The sequence below is a fragment of the Perca flavescens genome, chromosome 19 (genome assembly GCF_004354835.1).
Source record: "Perca flavescens isolate YP-PL-M2 chromosome 19, PFLA_1.0, whole genome shotgun sequence".
In the NCBI taxonomy this organism is placed as follows: domain Eukaryota; kingdom Metazoa; phylum Chordata; class Actinopteri; order Perciformes; family Percidae; genus Perca; species Perca flavescens.
In genome coordinates this window covers 3,903,075-3,924,429 of record NC_041349.1, presented here as the reverse complement: position 1 = coordinate 3,924,429, position 21,355 = coordinate 3,903,075, and the positions used below count along the sequence as shown (strand labels likewise).

At 43.0% G+C, this 21,355-nt stretch overlaps 3 protein-coding genes across 4 annotated transcripts in view; 1 reads left to right on the top strand and 2 right to left on the bottom strand.

Annotated features, from left to right (window-relative positions):
- Window positions 1-21,355, top strand: part of LOC114546120 (low affinity immunoglobulin gamma Fc region receptor II-like) — a 1,096,214-nt gene that overhangs the window by 943,936 nt on the left and 130,923 nt on the right. The gene's annotated exons all lie outside the window — the stretch shown is intronic.
- On the bottom strand, window positions 4,339-6,267 carry LOC114546123 (uncharacterized). The gene is made up of 5 exons (XM_028564788.1): window positions 6,188-6,267; window positions 5,190-5,453; window positions 5,012-5,110; window positions 4,595-4,795; window positions 4,339-4,439 (listed from the first exon to the last, which is right to left on the bottom strand). Exons 2-5 carry the CDS (start codon window positions 5,419-5,421, stop codon window positions 4,339-4,341), a joined length of 633 nt encoding a protein of 210 aa, XP_028420589.1. The 5' UTR covers window positions 5,422-5,453; window positions 6,188-6,267.
- The window catches only part of LOC114545249 (PRELI domain-containing protein 1, mitochondrial), a 5,276-nt gene continuing 4,991 nt past the window's right edge, over window positions 21,071-21,355 (bottom strand). Inside the window, exon 6 of one of the 2 annotated variants that reach the window (XM_028563538.1) lies at window positions 21,071-21,201. In XM_028563538.1, coding sequence (XP_028419339.1) covers window positions 21,089-21,201 — 113 coding nt within the window. In that variant the 3' untranslated portion in view covers window positions 21,071-21,088. The remainder of the gene's footprint in view (window positions 21,202-21,355) is intronic. The other variant, XM_028563539.1, reaches the window with a different exon arrangement.

Below are 21,355 nucleotides of genomic sequence, written 5' to 3'. Positions count from 1 at the left end.
TTTGCACTGGATGACTCCAAATATATAGGAGAACTGTTTTAGACAACACAAATGCTTGCTGTGTGTGTGATATCAATACATTTGACATTATTATTTTGATTATTGGCAAAAGCGTCTTGACTTTTTTTTAAAAGAAATGTATATATTTTGTCAACTGTATAAGTTATAATGTTTATTTCTTCACAGTTTGACACCTAAGACATATGGGAACTGATTTAGACAGGAGATTGGCTTAGCTTTTATTGTTCTGTGTGATATTAATAAATATCTGTGAGCTTCATTTTCTGTTTTATTTATTTGTCTTTAAGTTCATACAACCTTTTTTACATTCAAGTGACCTGACTACTACTTCTAATAGCCCAGGTTTTCCTGAAAAAAATGATGTACATTGATTGACTATAGACAACAGGGTTGATGTTTTACAAGCATTTTTACGAAATAAAACCAGACGGACAAGGAATTGTGAAAATGGTCTCAGGGTGATGAGCGTTAAGAGAGAATACAACAAGTTTCCAGACTACTTACTGGAGTTCAGAAACTACACATAACATATACAAGTATAATGTTGGCTATTATTTGTGTTGCAGTCAATAACTGCTCTTGAGAAATGTGTTAGACGAAATTCACGCCCATGCTGATAACACATTTAATGTCTAACGAACGTTACATACAACTTTTATCAATTAAAGCTGATATTTACAAGAAGCTGCTTTAGAGAGAAATAACAACAGGAACAGAGACAGAGCCATAAGACCTGAGGGAGCGTAGATCCACTGTTCACACATCATTTACAGAAAAAAAGAGGAAATGCGGATCCGATCTTGCGTCTACTACAGAAAAAGGGGATAGACGTTTCTCAAAGTATGGGGGTAGGAGTGGTCCTTCAGGAGTTTGGAGGATCCTGCCTTGACTTTGAGACTTTTGTGTTTTGGTTTTCCTGCAAGGCGAAGGGATGGGGACAAACTGGATCGAATCCAGTGTAAATAAGGACGAGCTTTCCTGCAGCATGTGCAGACATTTCTCCAGCGGAGCTGACAGCCCATCAGCCAGAGAGGAGGCCCTCAGGAGGTAACATTAAGTAAAACTCCTTCTCTACTGTTTGGGTTCATGTTTAGTTGCCACTTTGTGCAATAAAATGGTTGGTTAATTTTCCCTGCTGGTTATGTCGGTGCAAATATATTTTAGCCTGAATAGGTTAAAATCGACAAAAAATGTTTAGACTGAGCTTTGTTGGTTGAGAATATATTTTTTTCAATATTTCAACAATCCACGCAACTAACTTTGTGTTGTCAGTGTGTGAGTGTGTGTGTGTGTGTGTGTGTGTGTGTGTGTGTGTGTGTGTGTGTGTGTGTGTGTGTGTTAAAAAGCTGGAACACGACCTTGGTAAGCAATTTGATCACATTTTAGTAAATATTTTCAGTGCATCACAAAGTGTGCTCGTTAAGTTAAGATACCAGAGGTGGATTGCACAAAAATAGAATTTAAATCCAGGATAACTGATAAAAGTTTGACCTAGTCTCATCAGAGCATCCTGGCATTTCACGAAGGCCAAGCCAGGCTGAGGAGGAGCAACTAGTCGAGCCATGAAAATGGAATCTATGTAAATTGTGTAGTTGTTTGTAAAATGAAGTAGTTTTTGATGAGTGGAATCAAGTCTTTTTGCCGCTTTGCTCTGAAGCAGTAGCAGAGTGGCGCCTCGCTGTAAAGCAGTGAAGGCAGCGGTGCTCGCATGTGTGTGTGCGTAGGGGGGGCAAGGGCAGGAGGAAGGGTTAGACAGAGCCCAGAGGAAAAGCTACTCTAAAATCTCGCTGGCTTCTCAACCTTACCAACTGTGCCTTTAACACACTGAGACGTGTTTCTTATACTTTTTTTTTGTTGTTGTTGTAGGCTATTCGTTACAGGCTGGTCATATTAAGAACAAGGTACTCCTTATTTCAGGTCTTAGGTGACATGTAGTATTCAACATTTGAGTTTAGAATTTTAGCAACTTACTTCTGCTGAAGATGTGGCTAGTAATATAAGTCAAACACGGTGAAAAGTAAAGCTGCCTTCTGCGCAATTGGATAGTCCTTCAACCAATCAGATCAACGATCCGGGTGAGGTAGCAGTGACAGCGGCATCAACAGGGTTGCAGCACTTCGGTGGCCGTCATGTTGAATGTAAACAAAAAGCTGCTTTCTGTCGCTGCGCTATCGTCATCATGTAAAGCCGCCTCAACGGTTGTGATTGGTGCCTCGATTTGAAAAAATTGGAAATGGGTTTGAATGTGCTCTTGGCCAGACTGACTTGCAGAGCAAATCTCAAATTTGCTGGAAGTTTGTCAGGGTTTTCCCAGGCTACTGTTGGAGTGTCACTTGTAAACATCAGGTTCCTCCCGCTACACCAGGGCACCATCTTGTGAAAAGGACAGGTTTTATATTGGCAGTGTCTCTGTGTTAGTTCCAACGTTACAAGTTCATTAAAGGACACCTGAGCTCCTGGCTTTACTACTGTCTTGCCCTCTGTTAAACTTATACTGTAGCTGTGAGTAACTCTTTGTATGAATGCAGATATCTCAGTCCTTCCAGAAAAATGCGGAGTTTTTTTGTGATTGTTGCGGGGCAAAAATCCTTGATTATGCGGCACGTTTTCTTAAAATATGAAATGGAATATGCGGGATATTTATGCAGTTTTATGCGATGAAATTGCGGGAACTTGCAAAGACTGCAGTTTGATGAAAAAGAGACCCCCCCAACACCCTGCTTTTCGATGATGGTCACGTCTGTAATTACGTCACTTCATAATGTTCCCATGGCAACAGGAGCTAAATGGCTGCTCTTTTGTGAAGTAAACGCAACATTTTTCAACTTTCTGCTAAGATATATTATGGGACTTTTTTGCAACAAAAATGCGGGGATTATGAAATCATGTAAGCCCCGCATATTTTGCGCGGAAATCTGCAATTTATGCGGCGAAAGTGCGGCGTATTTGAAAAAAATGCGGCCCACGCATAAATATGCGGACTTTGGCTGATTATGCGTTGAATTATGCGTACGCATAATCACGTTTTTCTGGAGGGACTGATATTAAAGGTTGTTTCAGAGGAAAGTCTAGTATTAGTTGTGAATGTTAATGTTTAAACACTTAAACAGTGGGCATGGATTACTGAACAGGTCTACTGGGGAAAGGCCCAGGGGCCCAAAATGTCAGGTTCCTGCCTGGCCTTCACCTGCAAAATGTCACTCAACAAGGCACCGACCAACCAAGATATAAAACAGAAGTGCTAATAAACAGTATAATCACACAGCTCTCACTCCTGTTGGTGCTCGAAGCAGCCATGTTGAATGTGATGTTGGAGTTGGTGAGGTTCTTCTCTTGGTGAGGACCAACAGCAGTCGGACAGCCAGTAAAAGCCTCCTCCTTCCTCTCTATATACGACTATGTCACATGTCAGCTACAAGGAAACAGGCTGCTGGATATGAGAGAAGTGAAGTAATGATGGAACAAAGCACAGAGAGAAAAGATGCTCATCATTTTATTTTATTTCATCTGAAGAGATTTAAAAACTTGACATCTAAGACATGAACAACAACACGACTTACAGCAGAACCTGAAGAACTATCTGCTAATACAGTCCAGTTCAGAGCAACGTTTGCAACGAGAAGATTTTATTTCTATGTTTCAAACTGTCAGCAGAATTTTAGAGGGAGGCTCAACGAGTGCCCCAGAGTCAGAGGGTACACCGTCTCATCTCATTGGTATAAACTAACAGGTTTCAAAATGCTACAGGCTGGAGAATTACAAGAAGCTGCACATTTAAACTTGTTTTCATCACAAATCTTTGGACTGAACAGAGCTTAGCTTAACATCCTCCATCTGCAGCAGTGGTTCCCAACCTGGGGTCCGGGCACCCCCAGGGGGGGCGGCAAAGATCACAGGGGGGGCCGCAAGTCTTTATCTGGTTTGAGGTTGAGGTAAAAAAAAAATAATATTTGCACATGTTAAACAAATTATGATAATACACTAGAATATATAATGTACACAAAAGTCTGCATGAAAACTATATATTTTTGTATCCTCGTCTTTCCTGCCGCCACGGCATCACTATTTTATGAATGAAACATGGCGGAGAAACGTAAAAGTGCTGATAACGGCTCTGTATCAAAAAAGAAAGTAAGGCTCTATCTCGAGAGTTACCTCAACTTTGGTTTCGGGTACATGAGTAGGGAAAAAAGGTTGGGAACCACTGATCTACAGGACAAAATAGAACATGTGGAGATTCACAGGGAAGCTTTCTGAGGCTTCCACTGTTTCTGATTCATGAGGACTTGAAATATTTGAGCTTCTTCTCAGATCAGTTCAGAAGTGATGCTCCGTGGTGACATCATCATAGTTTTCATCCAATCCTTCCTCAGCCCGGGTGGGCGGGGTCGTCACCATGGAGACAGACAGGTCATTTCCTACAGTCAGAGCAGGTTAGAAAGAAAATGTAGATAATTGATCAGCTGAAGAGTTCTGTTAGAGACAACTGTCAATAATCAACACCAGAGTGGTGGTGTGAGATTGATTGATTGATTGATTGATCGTGAGGTCAGTGAATGATTCAGAGTGTTACCTTTGGCCCTCTGTCGATATAAAGACACCATGATGAAAGTGGAGATGCAGTACGGACAGAACACCACCAGGTGGCAGACCAGTCTGATCACAAGGTAGAGGAGGTCTGAGGTCGAAGGTGGGTCTGAGGTCTGGGCCGGAGCTGAGGTTGTTTCAGGGGCCGGTGGCGAGCTCGTAGGAGGGCTTGTGGTATTTGGTTTCCCTGTAGAGAGAATCAGCTGTCAGGTGAATATCTGGATGAATGAACTCCTGAAATCAAAGGTAACCTCCTCACCTGTGACAGAGACCCAGCTGGGTGGAGACTCTCCAACACTGCTGATGTTGCACTTGTAGAGGCCTTCATCAGACCTGGAAACATGGTGGATGGTCATGTGACCTGCAGGCTCATTCCTGATGAAGGAGCCATCTTTATAGAAACCAGCTGGGAGGATGGAGGAGGTCTCTGTTTGACAGGTCAGAGTGAGGTCTTCTCCCTCCATCACAGGGAGGACAGGACTCTGCAGGATCACTGGTCCATCTCAACACAGAGACAAACTACAGCATGTCATCCATTCACACACAGCTTCATCAATACTGACTCCACAGTCTGATCTTACCAGTGACAGTGATGGTGATGCTGTTACTGGTTGCTCCCTCTCTGGACTCACACCAGTACACTCCACTTTGCGATGGGTCCATGTAGCTGATGATACAGGAAGACCCAGCAGGTCTTCCCCAGCCATCTCCACACTGAGTCCTGGTTTCTCCGGATGTGTTCCTCCTCAGAGTCCATCCAGCAGAGCTGTCGTCCTCCTCACAGCTCAGAGAGACAGACTGCTCTTTAAACATCTGAGAGCTGCTGGGACTCACAGTCAGAGAGGCTGGAGGGAGGAGAATGTGTTGTGGTTTAGTTGTCACCAGTTTAAAGAGAAATGGGCTGCTGTTGAGAAATATATAAAATATATTCTGTCCAAGGTGAAAAGATGTGTGTATGCTGGTGTAATGTAAATAGGTGTGGGATGGGCCACTTAGTGGCATGACACGTTAATAAAAAATATATCATATCAAAGCTAATGTGACAATCACTGCTTTGGACAAAGCCTGGCTGGGCCTCTGATACTTCACATTCATTATCTGGGAAACTGAAGGAATCAGCTAATTTCTTTACACTGAGTTGCAATAACTCATCTAAGCTGGGAAACCTTCCTCCATGTTTGCTCCCAGGACCCTCCAATATCTTAACCTCATTGTGTGTGATGTTTTTCATCTTTCTCGTTTTTTTTACTTTTGACCACAACAAGTATCTCTACATTAAAGCCACTCAGAGTTTCAAAGGGATGTAGTTAACCATATCTGGTATTCTGGGGAGTTTCTGGATATAAAGGAGTGTGAACGAGCCGGCGGATGTAGCTGTAGGTGAGATGTATCGTTGTTCATGTGCAGGTTTGATGAAAACCAAACTTTTACCACACACACTGACAACTTGTTCTATGCATGCTTTGATAAATGAGGCCTCTGGCTTCTCAATAATAAAATGCTCAAAAATCTCAACACTCTACACATTCTAAAAGTATTCTCAACACAACCTTTTCTATCAAGAAAACAGTGTACTGACCTTGGTTTGTTGGGAATCTCAGCAGTGAGATCAGAACTGAAGAGATAAGACACTTTGGTTAGTTGGAGTTTGGTTCGGTTACAAGTTTAAATAATAAATGAAAAGAACATCCTAAAAACAGGCTTTAAATCATTTACACAATCTTTCAAGATGACATTGTGTAAACTGTAAAAACCAGACTATAGATATATCAGTTTTCCATCTAAACGCTGATCATCCGCATCAGCTTTTTATTTCCCTGATAACCAATAAAGTTAATTAAAAGCATTCTACTTTGGCTCGGCTCCAGCTCTGTATGTATGTAAATACCTTAAAAGGAGAATTCAAGAAGTATCTAAAAATGCCCTTAGACCTAGTGTCACTCACCACTGAGTCTGTCTTAATGTCCCCCCCACACAACACTATCTGACTCTCTGTGGGTGTCCTGTTGAACGTTTCTAATTTATTAAATAATTGCTTAACGCATTTATACAGTTCTTTGTTGGAGTTTGTAACAATCCAAAATCTTAATTTTGACTTAAAGATTTTCATTTTAACTGTAAATGCAAATCAGTTACATTAACTACTACTAATCGGTATCGGCCTTGAATAACCAGTATCAGTTGATCCCTATTTCTTTCAGCTGATATTTTTCAGAAACACAGTTTACTTACAGAGCAGCCAGAGTAGAGATGTGTCCTCCATCCTAACTGTTGGTGAAATGATGTCTTGACTTTTTTTTCAGTATATCCGCATCAAGTAAAACTCTTCCTCCTTCCTCTGTGACTGGCAGTGTTACATGCATACATACATATTCTCATGCATAGAAATACATACATACACATGCATGCATAACGTGAGAATGAGGTCATATGAGTGTAAGTATGTTGTGCAAGTAAAAATTTTTTGCAAAGGCATCTTCTAATAATCTTGTCTCTATGTAGGTGGCAGTAGTTTAGTTGCAAGTAAGTGAACACAACACCACCTCGCCTCTGTTAAACCACTGAAAAGGGGAACAAAAGAGACTAAAATAAACAGTGTAAACTACACATCAAGAAAGACACGAATGCCAAGTAGGTTTTCACAAAAAGTAATTTGCCTTTGTGTTTAATTGTGTTATGGTCAAAATAAGAATATGTGCAAAATAATTGCTTTAAAGTTGTTGTCTATAAGATTTGAGTCAAGTTGTTTCTAGTGGCAGCTTTGGCCTTAGAAGTAATTTCAGGTCTCTGGGACTTCATCTCCCAGAGTTCCTTTCAAACACGTGTTGACTGTATGACGTTGGTAGCTTTATAGCTGCCTTCAAGCACGGTGATCATTTCCTGAATGTTCTCTGGTCTGAACTGGGCTTTAAACATACTGTTATTGATTTGGTTTCCATGTTGTGACCAACATTTTACATTTTATGAATCTCAGCATCTACATTTTGATTCACATTTATATTAAGTGTTAATAATAAATGGTCTGTGTGACACCCTGACATGTTTGCAGTTAACAAGTCTGCTTCTACTGCAGCAGCTCCCTGGGCGTGAAGTGTTAAGAAGAATGAAAAAAAAAACTGTGAACATTTAAATTGTATTTCCCTTTAACTACTGCACTTTTGACATTTCTGTGATCAAATACATCAAATCAAACCAGGGTCACACATGTATCTGGTGTCTAATAATAAAGTAAAGATTGTATTCTGTTGCAATTATGGACATTTCAGTTGCCTGTTTGTATATTTCTGTTTTCCCTGTTTTGACCGTGTTGTATTTTGTGTGTTTCTGTTTCCCATTTTTGTTGCTTATTCTGAATTGTGTTCCTGTCGTCTCTGTTATCCCTGGTGTTGTGTTGATGTCATGTTTTCTGTCTGTTTTTCCTGCTTCCTGTTTTATTTTGATAGTCTGGTTTTCTGTCTTGTCATGTCTAGCTTTGCTTTGTTTTCCCGCCCCGTTTGATTGTCCTGCCCCGCCCTGATGTGTTCCACCTGCTGTATCACCTGTCCCTCATTTGTTCATCACCTCGTATTTAGCCTCTGTGTTCCCTTTGTCTCTTGTTGGTTCGTCTTGTGTTCACCCCTGTGACTATTGTTGTTTCCCTGTGCCTTGTGTTTTTGTCAGTTTACGCCTCCTTTGTTTCGCCTGTCGGTTTTCCAGCCCTTGTGCTGCTGTTTTTTGTTATAATAAAATCCCTGAGTTCAACCATCTCCTGCCTGCCTGCCTCCCTCTGCGTTTGGGTCCACATTCCCTGCTCCCTTGTCACAGTATTCAGAGTCTCCAGTGGAGCCAGAGGTCCTCTACTCCTCACTGAGGTAGACCTGAACACCATCACACCAGTCCAACCAGTGGAGTTCAGCCGGCCAATCACTGGTCCCCAGCGATCCTCACACCTCAGAACATTAATCTTATCAAGAAGGTGACTTACCTCCCTTTCTGTGACCCTAAAGAAGGTGACCCTAAAGGAGGTGACCTACCCCCCTCTCGGTGACCTTAGAGGAAGTGACCAAAGAAGGTGTCTTATCTCCTTTTTGGGGGACCCTTACGGAGGTGACCTACCTCCCTCTTGGTGACCCTAAAGAAGGTGACTTACCTCCCTCTCAGGGACCCTAAAGAAGGAGACGTACATCCCTCTCGGACCTTAAAGGAAGTGACTTACCTCCTTTTTGGGGGACCCTAAAGAGTTGACTTATCTCCTTTTTGGGGGACTCTTAAGGAGGTGACCTACCTCCCTCTCTTTGACCCTAAAGAAGGTGACTTACCTCCCTCTCTGTGACCCTAAAGAAGGTGACTTATCTCCCTCTCAGTGACCCTAAGGGAGGTGACTTACCTAACATTATGGAAAGGATCCCTACAGAGATAGACCTTTTTGTTTAACATGAAACAGCCCTAAAATCACCAAACTCCACCAGACTCCATGTAAATAATCAGGACTTTTATAATCGTAAAACACACTTCATTCAAAGTGGACAGAAACTAAATAAAACTATCAAAAGCCGTCTTGGTTCATCTTTCCACTGTTCCAACAATCACCACTCTGGTTTGGTTGAAATAAACCCTTAATTCACCCATTTACATGTGGAGATATGCTGGCTCTATACACACTAAAAGTCCTGATTATTTACATGGAGTCTGGTGGAGATATGCTGGCTCTATACACGCTAAAAGTCCTGATTATTTACATGGAGTCTGGTGGAAATATGCTGGCTCTATACACGCTAAAAGTCCTGATTATTTACATGGAGTCTGGTGGAAATATGCTGGCTCTATACACACTAAAAGTCCTGATTATTTACATGGAGTCTGGTGGAAATATGCTGGCTCGATACACTCTAAAAGTCCTGATTATTTACATGGAGTCTGGTGGAAATATGCTGGCTCTATACACGCTAAAAGTCCTGATTATTTACACGGAGTCTGGTGGAGATATGCTGGCTCTATACACGCTAAAAGTCCTGATTATTTACATGGAGTCTGGTGGTGATGGTGATGGTGAGTCCTGTGTTTTCTCCTTAACTTCTTCAGGACATGAACACCTGTTTCCTGGGTGAAAGTCTTGTGTTTTCTCCTTAACTCCGGCCTGTGTTTGTGTGCTGCTGATAGTAATAAATACGTGGAATACATACCAATTACAGTGCTTTACTTTTCAGAGAGATATGTACGAATGCTAGAACAGCCTGAGAAAAACACAGTAACCAACCTGAATCGTTGTCTCAGCTTTAGCACACTCGCTGCTAAACTTCCTGAGAAATCCTTTGTGCATACCTGTCCCTGTGTGTTTCCTTGTCTTACCCTCCTGTGTTTGTTTCTGACTGGATCTGGAAGGATTGGAGGTGAAACTGCACCTCCAAGCCTTCCAGATCCAGTCAGCTGGCTTCCCCGTTCAGTCCTCCTCCCGCGGCGTCCTACCTCACCCTGCCTGTGCCTCCACGCTCCAGCCAGTCCTCCCTCGGATCCTCTGTTCCCCCGCTCCAGTGTCTCCCCTGCGGACCTTCAGCCCCGGTTTCCCCAAGCTCCCTGGCCCTCCTAGGTTGTTCCCCTGAATCCCTCTCCATCCTAGGTTTTCTCCTTGAGTCCCTGCCCTCCTAGTTTTGCTCCTGCGAACCTCGCCTTCATAGGTGTTCCCCTTTTGTCCCCCTTTCTCATAGCTTTACTCCCTAGCTCCTCGTCCCCCTTTTTCCCTGTTCAATAAACTTATTTGCTTTTGTCGAGCCTTGAGTTTGAGTCCATTCTGTCCGTCACAACAGATAGTGTACTATATAACCATCTGGATGTGTATAACCTATCAGCATTTAATATGAATTACAACACTGTTTGTATGTTGAAAGACTAAACTACCTCTGTTTGTCTGTCTGTCTCTCTCTCTGTATGTCTGTCTTTCTGTCTGTCTTCACACTTTAGCAGCTTATTTACATTCAAAGTATAAAAGAAATCCCAATTCATTTTCATAAGTGTTGAGAGACTAACCTCCCTCCTCCTCCCGCTGCGGAACAATCACGGTGAAACATTATTTGCCTATCGCAATTTAGCATAAAAGTATCATAAAATCTGCTGTGAATTTGCAACATGCAAAGAAGCCACCACTCAACACACACTGGACTCCATCTCAGAGATGTGTTGACGTGTTCGGAGACCCATCCAGAGACCATCGCAGGTGAAGGTGAGTGGTCCTTCGTGTCAAAAATTCAATAATGTATTTCATTTCCAAAAGGAAAGATTTTTTTTGTCGTTTATCACAGACGGAAGTCCAATAATCCAGACATAAGAACTGCTGAACAGCTGAAGACACAGATCCCGTCTCATGGTAAGTACATCACAATGTTTGATAAATTCTCCATATGAGATAATAAACAAAGTCGGGAAGCAGTATATAAGCTTTAAATTGGGATTTTAGGACAGACCATTCAATACACACCAAATATTGACTTGACTTACATTGCTCTCAGTGACCCTAAAGGCCTTTTTATGGTTCTGCGGAGGCTCCATGCAGAGCTTTCGCCGTAGCCTACGTAAGTGGCCTGATGTTTATACGTGTGCGGGGGTGTGTGCGTTGAGCTGGCATGTGTGTGTGTGTGTGTGTGGGGGGGATGTGTGGTAGAGTGAGGGAGAAGTGAGAGAGCGAGTACCGACTCTAGAGTCACAGTGAGAAAACCAAAGAGTCTCCCCTCTGTTTTCTGACCACGGTGGGGAATCTGGAGCAGGAGAAGTTAACCCTCTCCTTGATCTCATGTTGTTGATGGAGAAGGAGAACCAGGAAATTGCGATATGAAGTTACATTTTTCGAGAGGTGCGCATCAGGCTACGGCATATGGTTCAGCATAGACGCAGAGGGGTCTGCGGGGATACGCCGTCGATTCTACGCACAACCATAAAAAGGCCTTAAGGGGGGTGACTTACATTCCTCTCAGGGACCCTAAAGAAGGTGCTGTACATCCCTCCGGGTGGTCCTAGAGGAAGTGACGTACATCCCTCTGGGTGACCCTAAAGAAAGTGATGTCCATCCCTCTGGGTGACTCTAGAGGAAGTGACGTACATCCCTCTGGGTGACCCTAGAGGAAGTGACGTACATCCCTCTGGGTGACCCTAAAGAAGGTGACTTACGTCCCTCTGGGTGACCCTAAAGAAAGTGATGTCCATCCCTCTGGGTGACTCTAGAGGAAGTGACGTACATCCCTCTGGGTGACCCTAGAGGAAGTGACGTACATCCCTCTGGGTGACCCTAAAGAAGGTGATGTCCATCCCTCTGGGTGACTCTAGAGGAAGTGACGTACATCCCTCTGGGTGACCCTAAAGAAGATGACTTACGTCCTCTGGGTGACCCTAAAGAAAGTGATGTCCATCCTCTGGGTGACTCTAGAGGAAGTGACGTACATCCCTCTGGGTGACTCTAGAGGAAGTGACGTACATCCCTCTGGGTGACCCTAAAGAAAGTGATGTCCATCCCTCTGGGTGACACTAGAGGAAGTGATGTCCATCCCTCTGGGTGACCCTAGAGGAAGTGACGTACATCCCTCTGGGTGACCCTAAAGAAAGTGATGTCCATCCCTCTGGGTGACTCTAGAGGAAGTGACGTACATCCCTCCGGGTGACCCTAGAGGAAGTGACATACATCCCTCTGGGTGACACTAGAGGAAGTGACGTACATCCCTCTGGGTGACCCTAAAGGAAGTGACGTACACTATCAGCAGGGTTAGGCATAAGGAGGGAGATTGGTTAGGGTTAGGTTAAGAATACCAGTTTAGGCCAATCAGAGGTGAGGAATAGGGCAGGACATGCCTTCGCTATCCTAGGAAACCCAAATTCCTGCCACCACAGGAGTTGTTACTCTGATAATATGTATCCTTAGTTTTAATCATCTATCGTCTCTCCCTCTGCTCCTCTTCCTCAGGCCTTCCTAACAACAGACATGTCAGTCAACTCATCTTCCACCAACGCCACCCTCGACCTGTTTTTAAGCTGCTTTGGCGTTGACATGACGCTCTTTATCTCCGTTGCCTTTACTGCCACCAAATTCCTCCTCTTCATCCCTCTCTCCTTCCTCGTCCTCTGCCTGGGTCACCAGCGATGGCGGCGGCAGCGCTCCGTCCCGACGAGCCACTCGGACATCTTCACCTTCCACATGGCTGCCATGGAGCTGATCAGTGTGTTGGGGTGGGCTCTCTTCTGTTGTGGCTCCTACATGAATCTCCCACGGATGAAGATCGTGGGTTTCTACGTGCTGTACATCGTTTTCCCCGGACAGACTCTGTTTCACATCCTCACCTGCGTGGAGCGCTACGTGGCTGTCGTTCACCCCGTCACCTACCTGGGGCTGAAACAGTCGGGGGGGGTCAGGGTCAGAAACATCAGCTGTGGGTGCGTCTGGCTGCTGTGCTTCGGGTGGAGCGGTGTGTTAGCTCTTTATGTGCCCACGTTGCCCGTTGTTCCATTTTTCAGCCTCTTGGTTATTTCCTTACTCGTCGTCTCTTTCTGCAGCCTTTCTGTTCTCTGCGTTCTGATTCGTCCGGGGCCGGGGGAAGTGGGCGGGGACAGGGAGCGGGTAGACCAATCAAAGCAGAGGGCTTTCTGCACCATCGTGGCCATCCTGGCAGCGCTGTTGCTGATGTTAGGAGGGTTTATTGTTTGTTCTGCTTTGTACGCTTCGTCACTTTTGAGCCACACTGGCGGCTGCGTGGCGATGACGTCTGCAGTCTGGTTTAATCTGCCCAGCAGTCTGGTGTCACCGCTGCTGTTTCTACACCGGGCGGGAAAACTACAGTGTTGTTGCAACGCTGAGTGACTTCAAGATAAAGTCCAGTTTAGACCAAAGATATGCGACGACAGAAAAATATTTTAGAGGTTTGCAAGGAAAACTTTCAGCGTTCTGAATCAGCCCGTCTCAGTTGATTTAAACAGATAGTGAATCACAGAAGGTGACTTGTCTCCTTTTTGGGGGACCCTTAAGGAAGTGACTTACCTCCCTCTCAGTGACCCTAAGGGAGGTGACTTATACAACTTTTACGAAAATGTATGGCTAATTGCAAATTTGGTAAACTGCGTCGGACTTCAGCCCCTCGCCGGGCGCCGCGACCAGTTCTGGGTCGGCCTTTCATACTACTCGCTCTATAACCCCGGTACGTTCTACAAACACGGTGAAGGGTGCTTTTTCCCTTTCTTCAGACGCTGACAGCCAATGTCCAAACGAACATATTTTACAAGTTTGGAGTGAGCACGGGCCACGGACTGCCGCTGTACTGTGTGTGTGGAGCCGCTGAAATCCGACACAGTTTACCATATTTGCAATTAGCCATACATTTTCGTAAAACGGCCCATATTTGAGCTTTACATGGCTGATTTCTCGCATAAAAAAGTCTCAGAAGGTAATTTAGTGATGCAATAGCACACGAACAATGTATACAATTTCTGAGATCTGTGTGACCTATTCAGAAGACTACCTGATCTCAGATCAGTGGTGTAGCATATGTAAATGTTGGGGCGTGACAAAGCTAGAGACTAGAGCAAAATAAGGAGGAGCCACCGAGTTGACGTCAACTCGGGTCCCCTAAAGGAAGTGACTTACATCCCTCTGGGTGACCTTAAAGAAGGTGACTAACCTCCCTCTTGGTGATACAGTTAAATAGAATAGAATAGAAACTTTGGTAGGAAATATGTTACAAGTCTGAAGTCACATAGGAACATGGTTAAAACAACACACCCGTGCACAGGGTAGGCGCTGTGGGCAGATTGTATTTGAATACACATCTTTTTGTTTATAAGTCATTTGAATCTTTAGATGGATTAAATAAATAGCAGCTGCAGACCAGTGTCAGTTCAGAAGTTCAGAAGAATCAATACCTGCTTATTTACATTAGAAATAGATTTTTAAGGAAGCATTATTGTGTGTAAGATCATTAATGAATCATATTTAAAATAAAAGTTAGTAGTTAAAATAAAAGCAGTAGTGTGGTAAAAAGTACAATATTTCCTTCTGAAATGTCTCGTTGTTTGTTTGTTGTGTTTAACGAAGGCTCTCGGGTCTCATGTAGTAACTTCTGACAAAATAAATAAAGAGTTACTGTGTGTCCAGTGGTGTAGTCTACGTGATACGCAGGTATACGCAGTATACCCACTAAGAAAGCTCCAGGATTTCCATAGACCCACTTTAAAATGCCCAATGACACGCAACAACACACTTTCCATTATATGTTTGATATATTTTGAATTGTCATCTGTGTTCTTTTACTTCGTACAGGCTATAAATAAAAGTATTTACACCGTAAATTGGTGCATTAATTCGTATCCAAATGCAACCAAAATGAAGTTGCTGACGCTCAAAACTTCCCTGGGGGAGGACACCCAGACCCCCCCCCACACACACACACACACACACACACACACACACACACAACACACAATGATATGCCTCCCCTACCCCAAAGGCAGATTCTGGCCCATATATATAGGCCAATATACAGTACAGTATACCCACTACAATACATTAGACTACACCACTGTGTGTGTCTAACTCACGTGTGTGTCTTTGTAAATGTAATTAATCCATGAAAACTCGGGACTGCTCTCCCGAAAAATGCTCCCATAAGTCGTTTGTTAAAGCAGCAATTATGACATATATTTAGGTTTCTAGTGTCGGCGCAGGTCTCAGAAAGTAACGTCTGATTTTAACCCAAACCACAATCTTTTTCTAAACTTAAATAAGCAGTTTTTGTGCATAAATCTAACATAATTGCAACCGTTTCACAACGTTAGCAACATGTTTGAAAGTGGGATCTTCATGTTAAAAACTGCGACTGACGTTCTCTGGCTTAGATATGAGGACGGAAAACGCTCCTGCCAATATCGTTGTATGGTATCGTTGTATTTGGAGGACTTGTTGAAAGAAACAGACGGTGTCTTATTAAATCACAAGTGAAAAGCACAGCAAAAACTATAGAAAAATGCCTAAAAGCTGCCAAACCCACCAGACTCCATTTAAAAAAACAGTACTTTTATCATCGTAAAAGACCCTTAATTTAAAGTGGACAGAAACACACACACAGAGACACACATACACAAAGAGACAAACACAGAGACAGAGAGACACATACACACACACAGAGACACACACACACAGATACACAGATACACACATACACACAAACACACACACACAGAGACACAGATACACACATACACAAAGAGACAAACACAGAGACAGAGACACACATACACACACACAGAGACACACACACACAGATACACACAAACACACACACACAGAGACACAGATACACACATACACACAAACAGAGAGACCAAGGTTATAATCGTTAACAAAAACGAACGAAATAACGAAAACTAGGTGGGAAAAACATAGTCGTAAACTGAAATAAATTAAAAAATGCGGCATTACAAAAAACGATAACTAACTAAAACTGTAATGTCTGTTTGCAAAACTAAACTAAAATAAAAATTTTGAGTAAATGTCCTTAATTTCTGTCTTTGTTGATGTCTTTCATAGAGCAAATAACGTTCAGAGTTTTCCAACCATATACAGACATTTCCAACCATATACCTTATTTATACAGTCTGTGCCATAGACATATTTATTTTCCGACTGGGAACCCAGTAATTCAGACATTACATGTCAAATTGAACACAACACGTATGTGCCCTTCACCGGTCATTATGGCGGTTCCGAATGTTGGAAGAAAGCAGCAGAGACCTATCTGATTATGACTGTGTCAAATAAAAGCAAGTGCCTCTCAGTGGAAGGTGGTAAAATATGTGGACAATTCATTAAAGGGAAAAATCCCACGAATTTTAGAGTACATTTGAGAAGCGCGCACAAGGAGGCTAACCTAGCTTACTTTAACAAAGTAAAGGTGAACGCAAAGCCCCCTTTCCCCAAAACAAAAGCTAACTCCGGTACAGTGCATGGATGTATGGGGCCAGGGCCAAGCAGCATGACAAGGCCAACCGTAGGACAGAGAACACTACACGCGTGCTTTCACCAGCAACCCGATAGCTGCTGGTTAGTAAATACTCAGGAACACTAAAAGCGGGAGAAAGGGAGAATATGTGTATTGATACTGGGTTAATACTGTGTGTATTGATACTGGGATGTCTACACAACTGTGTGAGTCAAACAATGCTACCAAGTTTTGCTCTGATACCTATACATTTTGCCGAGATATGCTGAAGTTCGTGTTTTGTGGCTAGCTACGAAAATTAGTTTGGTTGTGAATTGCGCATACTTTAACGTAGCAAAATTCTTTTAATAACTTTTGGTCAGGTCCATCTGCAGATGTTATGTACCAGGTTTCATGGAGATCGGTTGCACGGCCTAAGAGGGGTTCGAAAAAGTTGGTTTTGCACATTGTGCAATATTGGGAAAATACTTATTAGCGGAAATGTGCGTGGCTTATAAAATGTGTTTCAGCTTGATTCAAGGAAGACGTGGATGTAAGGTTTTCTAATGTGCGATGTGTAATGTGGGAGTTATAGGCAAAAACACGTTTGATGTCATTATAGCGCCACCTAGTGGTCCATGTGTGTAATACTTAGTATGTGAGGTCCATGAACCATTCTACATCTACACGGTAAATTTGAAGTTGCTCACATTAGTGTAAGTGGTGAATCCAAACCTGGGTCCCATAGGCCACGCCCACTTTGACGAATCAGTACCCCGCTGTAGACATGGCGTCAGGAGTGGCCCTAGATGGTACCCTCAACATTTTGTAAAAATCGGAAGAACCTTTAATGAGATATATGTGATTGCATATCTGTATATATGTAAGAGTTCGTGTGTATGTAGGCCTGAGTAGTCAAGCTACGTCTGGCCCCCGTAATCTGGTTTTCTGAGTCCGCACGATTGTCATTGCAATACACAGCCGGTTGCCATGGAGTCAGCTTTGAAGCAGGACCCAGTCCGAGTCAACAATCAACAGGTGTCTGTGGGAGTCGGGTAGGGAACGCAAGAGTGTGCCTCGCTGCAGTGCTACCAGGGGAGGTGAGTATTCAACACCGGCCTCGGCCAAGGCCAGCGCTGGTTCAGGGAGCCGAAAAAAGATAAGATTGGAATTTGTTTCGTCTTAGGGCGAGAAGCAGCAGTTAGTCACTCTCGACTTCTCTGAATGTCCCCTCTGGTCTCCGTAGCGATCAAATTTCCTTGCCAAAACCGTGAGTTTCCCCAAGATGTTGTCCAGCCTATCCAGAGCTGACAGTCTCTCCAAGATGGTATCCAATTTGTGGCCCATGGTGATCATAGTATCCAATTTGTGGCCCATGGTGATCATAGTATCCAATTTGTGGCCCATGGTGATCATAGTATCCAATTTGTGGCCCATGGTGATCATAGTATCCAATTTGTGGCCCATGGTGATCATAGTATCCAATTTGTGGCCCATGGTGATCATAGTATCCAATTTGTGGCCCATGGTGATCATAGTATCCAATTTGTGGCCCATGGTGATCATAGTATCCAATTTGACAATCTGAGTTTTGTGCAGATCGGTCGCATGGTCTAGGAGGAGTTAGAAAAAGTAGGTTTACAATAAATCCCAATTTTTTGCGCATAAAAGTCTAGGCGGAAATGGGGGTGGCCTATATCAGGAGATTCAGATGAATTCAGTGAATGCGTGGATATGTGTATTTTTAATGTGCGATGTATGGTTTGCGAGTTAAAGGGCCAAATGTGTATCTCTGCTAAAAGTGTCACGCCGCAGAGACACACACACACAGACATACAAACACACACACAGAGACACACACATGCACAATTCTATCTCTAAACCTACGACCAAGTCTTAACCCTCAAACAGACCTTTAAACTTGTGGGGTCCAGCATTTTGACCCCACAAAGCTGTCAGGACCCCGAAAGTATAGTGGACTCCCAGTTATAGGACCCCACGATTGTAGTTAAACAAGAACATACACAAACACACACACACAGATACACAGAGACACACACACACAAACACACACACACACAGACACACACATATACACACACACACACATAAAGAAACAGACACACACACACACACACACACACACACACACACACACACAGACAGACACACACATACACACACACACACACACACACACACACACACACACACACACACACACACACACACAGAGACACACACACACATAAAGACACACACACACACACACACACACACACACACACACACACACACACACACACACACACACACAGAGACACACACACACATAAAGACACAGACACACACACACACACAGACACACACAGACACACACACACAGACAGACACACACACATATATACACACACACACCACCCAGACCTGGAACTTCAACCACAACACACTGATGGTCAGACAGTCAAAGAGCTGTCTCCCTCCCTGTCTGTCTCTCTCACGCTGATGGTCAGAGAGACAGTCACTGAGTTGGGTTATTAAAGGGGAATCTGGACTCTAAGTGACTGATTGGTCAACAATCTTTGAAACCCTTAATTCACCCATTTACATGTGGAAATAAGCTGGCTCTATACACGCTAAAAGTCCTGATTATTTACATGGAGTCTGGTGGAGATATGCTGGCTCTATACACGCTAAAAGTCCTGATTATTTACATGGAGTCTGGTGGAGATATGCTGGCTCTATACACGCTAAAAGTCCTGATTATTTACATGGAGTCTGGTGGAGATATGCTGGCTCTATACACGCTAAAAGTCCTGATTATTTACATGGAGTCTGGTGGAGATATGCTGGCTCTATACACGCTAAAAGTCCTGATTATTTACATGGAGTCTGGTGGAAATATGCTGGCTCTATACACGCTAAAAGTCCTGATTATTTACATGGAGTCTGGTGGAGATATGCTGGCTCTATACACGCGAAAAGTCCTGATTATTTACATGGAGTCTGGTGGAGATATGCTGGCTCTATACACGCTAAAAGTCCTGATTATTTACATGGAGTCTGGTGGAGATATGCTGGCTCTATACACACTAAAAGTCCTGATTATTTACATGGAGTCTGGTGGAGATATGCTGGCTCTATACGAAAAGTCCTGATTATTTACATGGAGTCTGGTGGAGATACTGGCTACGCTAAAAGTCCTGATTATTTACATGGAGTCTGGTGGAGATATGCTGGCTCTATACACGCTAAAAGTCCTGATTATTTACATGGAGTCTGGTGGAGTTTGGTGATGGTGATTTCGGAGCTGTTTCATGTTAAACTAAAAGGATCTTACTCTCTAAAACTAATCCCCCCTTTATGTATGTGTTATCCTGGTTGTGTTCCCTGAGTGAAAACCCTAAAATGTCTTCCTGTGCACTGTGAGCTACTTCACATTAAAAGACTTCTAGAGGAGAAACACAGGGAGGCTGACCCATCTCAACATCCACGTACAGAAATAAAAACTTCCCATAATGCATCATTTTCTGATTGGCTTGATTGAACTTTATTCAGCGACAGCAAGACGAGTCAGTTACTAAAAACTGATAAAAGTTGTTCTAAAAATAACTAAACCTTACTCCAGTTTGGTTGATATTAATATTTTAAATATAATATTAATTATTGATAATAATAATAATAATAAAAACTAATGAAAAAAAAGTTCATATAAAAGTATTAACATGACTAAAGACAAAAAAAATGTTGTGGTGTGTGTGGGTGTCTCTGTGCATGTGGTGTATGTATGTGGGTGGTTTTGTGTGTGTGTGTGTGTGTGTGTGTGTGTGTGTCTGTCTGTGGTGTGTGTGTCTGTGTGTGTGTGGTGTATGCGTGTGGGTGGGTGTAAGCGTGTGTGTGTTCGGGTGTGTGTGTCTTTGTGTGTGTGTGTGTGTATGTGTGCGTGTGGGTGTGTGTGTTTGCGTGCGTGTGTGGTGTGTGTGCGTGTGGTTTGTGTTTTTGTGTGTTGTCTGTGTGCGTGTGTCTTTGTGTTTGTCTGTCTGTGTGTGTGCGTACGTCTGTGCGTGTGGATGTGTGTGTCTCTGTGTGTGTGTGCACGTACGTCTGTGCGCGTGTGTGTCTGCGTTGGTGTGTGTGTGTGTCTGTGTGTAATTTGAACGTACTGCAGAGGGTACATGAGATTTTTGCCAAATGTTAAATACATCGTAATATATACACATATATATGTACACAACATAAATCCTAAAATAATTAAATTATAACAATTAATTAATTCTTAACATTTAAAATTAATGTAGCATTTAAATATTTTTCAGTTACTCCCAGCACTGTAGTGGTCCTCTTATAGAGATTTTTTATTATTTTTTACCCAAAATGTTTTGCGCTGATGTTAACCGTAACCCTGTTCAGAGGGTACATCACTTAAAAAATATTAAAATATTAATATATATTATATATTAATATTTATATATAATATTAATATATATTATATATTAATATATATTATATATTAATATATATTATTGAAAACAGTTTGAGAAGCGCTGCTGCAGAGGTCAGACGAACTGCTTGGGCTTCTGGGTAGAAGTGGGCGGGGCCTGTGGTGGGAGGAGCTTGTGCTTCTCTGACGACTCGTCCTGGTCGCCATGGAGATGGGGCGGGGCCTCAGCTGCAGTTGATGAAAGACAGGAGACAGTTTCAGTCCATCTGTCTGTGTGTGTGTGTCTGTCTGTCTGTCTGTCTGTCTTCCTGTCTATTTATCTCTATGTCTGTCTGTCTCTATGTCTGTCTGTCTCCTGTCTCTCTCTCTCTGTCTGTCTCTC